The 10251-nt window shown below is 40.4% G+C and overlaps 1 protein-coding gene across 1 annotated transcript in view; it reads right to left on the bottom strand.

Moving 5' to 3' along the window:
• LOC133558901 (RPE-retinal G protein-coupled receptor-like) overlaps positions 1–10251 on the bottom strand; it is a 31212-nt gene that overhangs the window by 1083 nt on the left and 19878 nt on the right. Inside the window, exon 6 of the mRNA XM_061910047.1 lies at positions 1236–1349. Within this exon, the coding sequence (XP_061766031.1) occupies positions 1236–1349 (114 nt within the window). The remainder of the gene's footprint in view (positions 1–1235; positions 1350–10251) is intronic.

Below are 10251 nucleotides of genomic sequence, written 5' to 3'. Positions count from 1 at the left end.
AAGGGATTTTTCAAATTGACTGTGTGTCGGTTTTAAAAGTGCCTCTCCTCTGGCCAACATACGAAATAACAAGTGTGTGTAAGAAATCGAAATGCGCCCCCTTAGGCCAGAATATATTTAAAAAAATATATATAAAAAAAAAAAAATATATATATATATATATACATAGAGACATACTGTAATAATGAAGATTAAAAAACAATTACAAACAAAATATTTAAAAAAAAAAGGGATTTTTCAAATTGACTGTGTGTTGGTTTTAATAGTTCCTCTCCTCTGGCCAACATATGAAATAACAAGTGTGTGTAAGAAATAGAAATGCACCTCCTTTGGCCAAAATTGATTTTAAACAAAATAAATAAATACGTATATGGAGACATACTGTAATAACTTGAATTAAATAATGAAAATTAAAACCAATTACAAAAAAAAAATAATAATTATGTAAAAGCAGTTTTTGTCTCAAAATGTGTCCACTTGTTTCTTATAAAATTGGGAAACATTTCTCATATTCTTTCTGTTTCTTTAAAATTGCAATTTTTTCTCGTAAAATTATTCCTTTTTTAATGTGAAATTATTACTTTTTAAAGCAAAATTCCGACTTTTATCACAATGTTGCCAACTTTGTTGTTGTTCTGGTAAAATACTGAATTTTTTTGAGCAAAATTACGACTTATGTCATAATTTTGCAGAATAAAATTTTGATTATTATTTAAAATAATGCCAACATTTTTAATGTTTTTTTTTTTTTAATTGTGACTTTTGTCGAGTAAAATGACAACTCTTTTCAGAAAATTGCCAACAGGTTAAGCTTTTCCTTGTAAAATTGCGACTGTTACTGAGTAACATTCCAACTTTTATCATAATATTGCACAAATGTTCAGTTCTTCTTCTAAAATTTTGACTTGTGTTGAGTAAAATTACGACTTTTATTATAATACTGCCAAAATTCCAAGTTTTTCTTGGGAAATTGTGAAAATTAAAAAAAAAAATTGTGACTTTTTTCTTGTAAAATTCACACTCATTTTTCACAACAAGCTTTTTTATAATTGCATAATATGTATATATTATTAATGTTGTAAATACTAATCTTTATATATCTAGAAAGTGTGGTCCTAAAGAGGTAGGCATTTTTCGGAGGTCTCAAGAAGGTAGGAAATACAAGAATGTGTGTGTGTGTGTGTGTGTGTGTGTGTGTGTGTGTGTGTGTGTGTGTGTGTGTGTGTGTTGCTCACCATCCTCAGCTTTGGTGAGACCAGGTTGGCGTTCTCCACGGCGGCGTAGAAAGCCAGGAAGCCATAGGGGCCCCAGCACATTAGCATGGTCTTAAGAGGAGTGTTGGGGTTGAACTACAGATGAGGGGAAACAACAAAAAGTCACATGAGTTCACAATTATTCTATAATTATAACTATAATACATGCTTTAAACGTGGTTACATATCAGATCTCATGGCAAAAGTAAGCCTGGCTGCATACTCTAATATCACTGGAGTAAAACTTCATTTATTTGTTACGGCTCGGACTCTTGCCAGCGCCGCATATCTCCGCCCTGCAGCAGCCACCAGGTTTAATTATTTCCCAGCAATCAACACACCTGTCCTCGATGAGCGATCTGCTTTCTTAAGCCTGGACAACCTGCCATCGCTCGCCGGAGTATAGTCTTCTGTACATGTGTAAGCATACCATATCTGGCTTCCATCCCGCGTACTCGCTCTTCCCCTGCGACTTCCGTGTTTCCGTTGTGTTTGATGTTCCTGTTGTCTTCCCCCAGCGCTCTCCGTGTTCTCTTGTGATCCCCTGTTGTTCCCCTTGCTTCCTGGACTCCCCTTTTGGATTCTCGACCTCCCGATTTGACCTGTTTCTCTCAACGCCTCTCGTTCGCTCTGGATCCTCTGCCTGCCCCACGGACTTCTGTGTTCTTCGTCTCTTCACAACATTTGGTAACACACACCTCGGCTAAATACTTCACATAGTCTGTCACCCATTCCCTTTTGGATCTAGTTCACGCTCCATTTCCTTAGTTTGTTTTCTATTGTTTGATTATTGTATAAATATATATATATGTATGGTTAATATATATATATATAAAATAAATATTTGGACATTACTCCCACCTGGTGTCAGTCTACCGTCATCTCCCCTTGTTTAAACCATTATTTCTAGCAAAGGGACTGTACAGAAGTAAACAATGTCTCACGATTTGGCAATCAGCAACCTATTCTGGACAATTATGCAGTGTGATACACCATTAAGAACACAATTAGTTAATAACCGCTTTGGGCGGTTATTCTCAAACTGTGGTATGTGTTCCGCCAGTGGTACGCCCCCCAAAAAATCACTGTTTTTAAAGTACAGTGTTTTATACTCCTATATTCAAACACAGTGTTACTGTTCAAACCGTGTCTGTTACATAGCTCAAACGTATTAAATTCACTTGTTAAATGAAGCTTTGATTAATACTTGGGCCTACTGTGCTACTATATTTGCGTAGTTATATGTGCGCTGAATCTAATGTTTTATAGCAAACCAATTTAGTACATAACTACCTTTATAAACCAAGAATAACCCTTTCATGTTAGCCGCTTTCACACAGAGATGCCCCACAATTTGGGCATCAGAAGCATATATCTATTAATGTGATATTTATCATACACCGTCTATTAAGGGTGTCCAAACTTTTACCAATGAGCGCGACAGAATGAAAAATCAAAGGATGATCATTTTCAATTTTGAAAATAGTATAGTAATTAGAGATGTCCGATAATATCGGCCGATAAATGCTTGAAAATGTAGTATCGGAAATTATCAGTATTAGTTTGAAAAAGTTAAATTTATGCCTTTTTAAAAAGCCGCTGTACGGATTGGTAGACGGACGTAGGGAGAAGTACAGAGCGCCAATTAACCTTAAAAGCACCGCCCAATCACATAATATCTACGGCTTTATACACACACAAGTGAATGCAAGGCATACTTGGTCAACAGCCATACGGGTCACACTGAGGGTGGCCGTATAAACAACTTTAACACTGTTACTGTCATGTTTTGTTGTCAGGTTATCACGGCCAGGGCGTCCTCATCTGTGCCTCATGACGAGCGCACCGCGGGCCACGCCCACGTGCGCTCTCTCAGCTGACAGCGCGCTCGGACACGCCCCTGCTCGTGCTGAGAGCAGCACGCCCACGCAGCTACAAGCCTGCAGTTGATTGCCTATTGCCTTTCTACACACCTGGAATTGATGAGGGCGAGCTGCTTAAAAGACCAGTGGACCCAGGGATCCTCACGGGAACTTTGTTCTCATATGGTGAACCGTAAGCGAAGCTTTATGCTCTATTTTTGTTTCCTCTTCGTGGCTTGATGTGTCCTTTGTCTTCTCCAGTGTTTCAGCAGAGTTTTCCTTCCGTTGCCCTGGACTCTGACACCTCTCTCTCTCGCCCCGGATCACCTGCCTGCCCCCGTGGACTGCCTCGTTTGCTCTCGTCAACACTTGGTAACACACACTTCAGCTAATCTACACACATAGTCACACGCGTACACTCTTGGATTTTTGTCACACTCCATTATATAGTTCAGTAGTATTGTTTGTTATTATTATATTTACATTGACTATATATATAATCAATTTATGAACATTACTGCCTTCTGGTGTCCGTTGGCGTCACATCCCCTTAGTAAACATAACACACGTTTTGTTTTGGATTCATTGTGCACTCTTCTTTGTTCGACACCATGCCAACCCATCAGTTTTCACCTGTTGTGTGTTCATGACTCACGCACCTTATTTGTCTGGACTCACGCACCTGTCATCACTGCACCTATTTAAGCCTGTAGTTGCCAGGCAGTCAGCCTGGCGACATCACCCTCTATCACCTCCTACACACCCATGTTATCCATGTCAATGATCCATGAAATTCCTTGGTCAAAGTACATTTTTCACGCCATAGTTTGTAGGTCTTGTTTTATGTTCATAGTTCTCCCATTGTGCGAGTTTTAGTTTTCATAGCCAAGTTTTGAACATCCACTGAGAGCGCCTTTTGTTTGTACCCTTTGTTTTTTGTAATATTTTTGAGTTAAGATTAAAGATGTCATTACCTTCACGTCATGTCCGTTCCAATCGCTTTGTAGCGCGGGAAAACAAAGGACACCTAAGTACATGCCTTGACAGTTACAAATATGCGCCACACTGTGAACCCACACCAAACAAGAATGACAAACACATTTCGGGAGAACATCCACACCGTAACACAACATAAACACAACAGAACAAATACCCAGAACCCTTTGCAGCACTAACTCTTCCGGGATGCTACATTATACACCCTCCCACCTCAACCTCCTCATGCTCTCTCAGGGAAGAGCATGTCCCAAATTCCAAACTGCAGTTTTGAGCCATGTTAAAAAAAAAAAAAACGCACTTAGTGACTTCAGTAATAAATATGGCAGTGCCATGATGGCATTTTTTTTTCTTCCATAACTCGAGTTGATTTATTTTGGAAAACCTTGTTACATTGTTTAATGCATCTAGCGGGGGAATCACAACAACATTAGGCATAAATAAAGCTGCAAGCAGCGATGAACGGGACCGACTTTTGCTGGTGTTTCCTGCATTTACCCATTTAACATATCTTTACCTGCACATTACCTACCTTCCCTGCATCCTGGGGTCACACTAGTGCTTCTTTCTGTCACCCATACAGGCTGGTGCTTCCTGCCATCACCCAGACAACATATCTTGACCTGCACATTACCCACCTTCTCTGTATCCTGGAGTCAAACTGGAGCCTCCTTCTTTCACCCAGTCAACATATCTTGACCTGCACATTACCTACCTTCCCTGCATCCTGGGGTCACACTAGTGCTTCTTTCTTTCACCCATACACGCTGGTGCTTCCTGCCATCACCCAGACAACATATCTTGACCTGCACATTACCTACCTTCTCTGTATCCTGGAGTCAAACTGGAGCCTCCTTCTTTCACCCATTCAACATATCTTTACCTGCACAGTACCTACCTTCCCTGCATCCTGGGGTCACACAGGTGCTTCTTTCTGTCACCCATACATGCTGGTGCTTCCTGCCATCACCCAGACAACATATGTTGACCTGCACATTACCTACCTTCTCTGTATCCTGGAGTCAAACTGGAGCCTCCTTCTTTCACCCAGTCAACATATCTTTTACCCGCACATTACCTACCTTCTCTGTATCCTGGAGTCAAACTGGAGCCTCCTTCTTTCACCCAGTCAACATATCTTTTACCCGCACATTACCTACCTTCTCTGTATCCTGGAGTCAAACTGGAGCCTCCTTCTTTCACCCAGTCAACATATCTTTTACCCGCACATTACCTACCTTCTCTGTCAAACTGAAGCCTCCTTCTTTCACCCAGTCAACATATCTTTTACCCGCACATTACCTACCTTCTCTGTATCCTGGAGTCAAACTGGAGCCTCCTTCTTTCACCCATTCAACATATCTTTTACCCGCACATTACCTACCTTCTCTGCATTGTGTGGTCACGCTGGTGCTTCCTGCTTTTAAGCGGCCAGTTCTTTGAAGGCTCGTAAAATCAAAACCGGAGCAGTTAGACAAACTCTTTCCGCAACTTTTAATCTGAAGGGTTCAATCTCTTTCCTGTGCTAGTTTGAAGCCGACACAACAAACGCGCTCAGAGGAGATAATGTTAGAAAAAAGGTGACGGGTTTTTACAAAACTTTTGTTTCGAAGGGGCATTAAAATGTGTTAATTCCACGACTGTATATATCAGTTTCGGTAATTAAGAGTTGGACAATATCGGGGTATCGAGAAAAAAGCCATTATCGGACATCTCTATTACAACATTGGTTATTTTTTTTGCTGTGTTGGACTATTTACTTGTTTTCCTTTCCATATTCTCATGCACTGCAACGCATAACGAGTTAATAACTCTTATTAATTACGGCCTGTTTCCATTTACCGACCAGTCGTCTTTGCCCCTCAGGCAATCAATCAAGCCGACAATAATGAGATTATTAAGGTCGGGTGTATTGATGAGGTTTTGGCCGACTGGTGAGGTTTTTATGAGCCACATGTGTCACATGTCTGGTTCCTCAGTCAGGACTTTGTTGTAATGAAAGAGCTTCCACAGCCCCCCCATCCCCCTTATGCCCCCCCCCCCCCCCTCCCCCCGCCCCCGTGGACCAGCAGCTCCGAACAGAAGCGCTTGGTGGTGTGTTGCTGACCTACATAGGTCACAGCATCTCACCGCCACTTTTCGCCTCCATCCCCCCTCGCTCACTGTCAGCTGTGCTGCTCACACATAAGGAATTTGTGTCTGGGCCCAAGATGGAGGAGAATTCCGGCGGTTCTTTCCAACGGGCCACATCAAAGCGGGGAAATTATATACTTTGTCCGTCGGATGGGTTTTTGCCTCGTGAATAACGCTTCTGTCGGCTAACGCGTTCCACATGGATTCAATTAGTGTCACATGCAAGAATGGACTAATTTGAAGCCCTGGTATGACTTGGATGCAACGATTCATGCGGCCGAGAGGAGTGTTGGGCAAGCTTTTGTTGTTGCACAGTCGTCTCTTGCCACATCCAACTTTAAACTTTGCGGTTTCAGCCATCACGCTTTGTTAGGGACCGAATGTCCCTTTGGGACAGAAGACCCTATGTATTTCTAAGGTTTTATTATTATTATACCACCGCCTCTTTGAGATGTAATTTAACATGCTTCAAAACTCACCAAAATTAAAACACACACATCAGGACTGGCGAAATTTGCGATCTGATCAAATAACCAAAACTCAAAATTGCGCTCTAGCGCCCCCTAGGAAAAAACACAGACAAAACTGCTTGTAACTTCCGTTAGGAATGTCGTAGAGACATGAAACAAAAACCTCTATGTAGGTGTCACCCAGACCTAGATTTCATACACTGACATCCATCAGCAAAAATCAACAAAAAGTTGGCAAAAACCCCTTCAAAATAAAAGTTTCCTAAAAAATGTCATTTTTGCCTCTTTGAGCTGTAATTTGACCCCCTTAAAATGCTTCAAAACTCACCAAACTGGACACACGCATCAGGACTGGGAAAAATTGCGATATAATCAAAAAAACCAAACCCCAAAACTCAAAATTGCGCTCTAGCGCCCCCTAGGAATAAAACACAGACTAAACTGCTCAAAGGAAGAAAACACAGACAAAGCTGCTTGTAACTTCTGTTAAGAATGTCGTATAGACATGAAACAAAAACCTCTATGTAGGTCTTACTTAGACCTAGATTTCATTCATTGACATCCTTCAGCAAAAATGAACAAAAAGTTGGCAAAAACTGCTTCAAAACAAAAGTTTCGTAAAAAATGTAATTTTTGCCTCTTTGAGCTGTAATTTGACCCCCTTAAAATGCTTCAAAACTCACCAAACTGGACACACGCATCAGGACTGGGAAAAATTGCGATATAATCAAAAAAACCAAACCCCAAAACTCAAAATTGCGCTCTAGCGCCCCCTAGGAATAAAACACAGACTAAACTGCTCAAAGGAAGAAAACACAGACTAAACTGCTCAAAGGAAGAAAACACAGACAAAACTGCGTGTAACTTCCGGTAAGAATGTCATATAGACATGAAACAAATACCTCCATGTAGGTCTGACTTAGACCTAGATTTCATACACTGACTTCCTTCAGCAAAAATCCACAAAAAGTTGGCAAAAACCCCTTCAAAACAAAAGTTTCCTAAAAAATGTCTTTTTTGCCTCTTTGAGCTGTAATTTGACCCCCTTAAAATGCTTCAAAACTCACCAAACTGGACACACGCATCAGGACTGGCAAAAATTGCGATATAATCAAAAAAACCAAACCCCAAAACTCAAAATTGCGCTTTAGCGCCCCCTAGGAATACAACACAGACTAAACTGCTCAAAGGAAGAAAACACAGACAAAACTGCTTGTAACTTCCGTTAAGAATGTCGTGGAGACATGAAACAAAAACCTCTATGTAGGTCTTACTTAGACCTAGATTTCATTAATTGACATCCTTCAGCAAAAATGAACAAAAAGTTGCCAAAAACCCCTTCAAAACAAAAGTTTCCTAAAAAATGTAATTTTTGCCTCTTTGAGCTGTAATTTGACCCCCTTAAAATGCTTCAAAACTCACCAAATTGGACACACGCACCGGACTGGCAAAAATAGCTATCTAATAAAAAAAACAACCCCCAAAACTCAAAATTGCGCTCTAGCACCCCCTAGAAATAAAACACAGACTAAACTGCTCCTAGGAAGAAAACACAGACAAAACTGCTTGTAACTTCCAGTAAGAATGTCGTGGAGACATAAAACAAACACCTCCATGTAGGTCTGACTTAGACCTAGATTTCATACACCAACTTCCTTCAGCAAAAATCAACAAAAAGTTGGCAAAAACCCCTTCAAAACAAAAGTTTCCTAAAAAATGTCATATTTGCCTCTTTGAGCAGTAATTTGACCGCCTTAAAATGCTTCAAAACTCACCAAACTGGACACACGCATCAGGACTGGCAAAAATTGCAATATAATCAAAAAACCAAACCTCAAAACTCAAAATTGCGCTCTAGCGCCCCCTAGGAATAAAACACAGACTAAACTGCTCCTAGGAAGAAAACACAGACAAAACTGCTTGTAACTTCCGTTAGGAATGTCGTAGAGACATGAAACAAAAACCTCTATGTAGGTCTCACTCAGACCTAGATTTCATACACTGACATCCATCAGCAAAAATCCACAAAAAGTTGGCAAAAACCCCTTCAATACAAAAGTTTCCTAAAAAATGTCATATTTGCCTCTTTGAGCTGTAATTTGACCCCCTTAAAATGCTTCAAGACTCACTAAACTGGACACACGCATCAGGACTGGCAAAAATTGCGATATAATCAAAAAAAAACAAACCCTAAAACTCAAAATTGCGCTCTAGCGCCCCCTAGGAATAAAACACAGACTAAACTGCTCAAAGGAAGAAAACACAGACAAAACTGCTTGTAACTTCCGTTAAGAATGTCGTGGAGACATGAAACAAAAACCTCTATGTAGGTCTTACTTAGACCTAGATTTCATTAATTGATATCCTTCAGCAAAAATGAACAAAAAGTTGACAAAAACCCCTTCAAAACAAAAGTTTCCTAAAAAATGTAATTTTTGCCTCTTTGAGCTGTAATTTGACCCCCTTAAAATGCTTCAAAACTCACCAAATTGGACACACGCACCAGGACTGGCAAAAATAGCTATCTAATAAAAAAAAAACAACCCCCAAAACTCAAAATTGTGCTCTAGCACCCCCTAGGAATAAAACACAGACTAAACTGCTCAAAGGAAGAAAACACAGACAAAACTGTGTGTAACTTCTGTTAAGAATGTCATATAGACATGAAACAAACACCTCCATGTAGGTCTGACTTAGACTTAGATTTCTTACACTGACTTTCTTCAACAAAAATCAACAACAAGTTGGCAAAAACCCCTTCAAAACAAAAGTTTCCTAAAAATGTAATTTTTGCCTCTTTGAGCTGTAATTTGACCCCTTAAAATGCTTCAAAACTCACCAAACTGGACACACGCAACAGGACTGGCAAAAATTGCGATCTAATCAAAAAAACCAAACCCCAAAACTCAAAATTGTGCTCTAGCGCCCCCTAGGAATAAAACACAGACTAAACTGCTCCTAGGAAGAAAACACAGACAAAACGGCTTGTAACTTCCGGTAAGAATGTCGTAGAGACATGGAACAAAAAACTCTATGTAGGTCTCACTTAGACCTACATTTCATTCATTGACATCCTTCAGCAAAAATCAACAGGAAGTTGGCAATTACCCCTTCAAAACAAAAGTTTTGTAAAAACCCGTCGACTTTTTTCAAACATTATCTCCTCTGAGCGCATTTGTTGTGTCGGCTTCAAACTAGCACAGGAAAGAGATTGAACCCTTCTGATTAAAAGCTGCGGAAAGAGTTTGTCTAACTGCTCCGGTTTTGATTTTACGAGCTTTCAAAGAACCGCTAAGCTGCTGCTGCTGCACTGCTGCTGTCTCAAGATGGCCGCTTAAAAGCAGGAAGCACCAGCGTGACCACACAATGCAGAGAAGGTAGGTAATGTGCGGGTAAAGATATGTTGACTGGGTGAAAGAAGGAGGCACCAGTTTGACTCCAGGATATAGAGAAGGTAGGTAATGTGCAGGTAAATATGTTGTCTGGGTGATGGCAGGAAGCACCAGCATGTATGGGTGAAAGAAAGAAGCACCAGTG

This window comes from Nerophis ophidion, linkage group LG09, assembly GCF_033978795.1.
Source record: "Nerophis ophidion isolate RoL-2023_Sa linkage group LG09, RoL_Noph_v1.0, whole genome shotgun sequence".
Lineage (NCBI taxonomy): Eukaryota > Metazoa > Chordata > Actinopteri > Syngnathiformes > Syngnathidae > Nerophis > Nerophis ophidion.
Note: the sequence above shows the minus strand (reverse complement) of the source record. Positions and strands in the feature narration are given on the sequence as shown.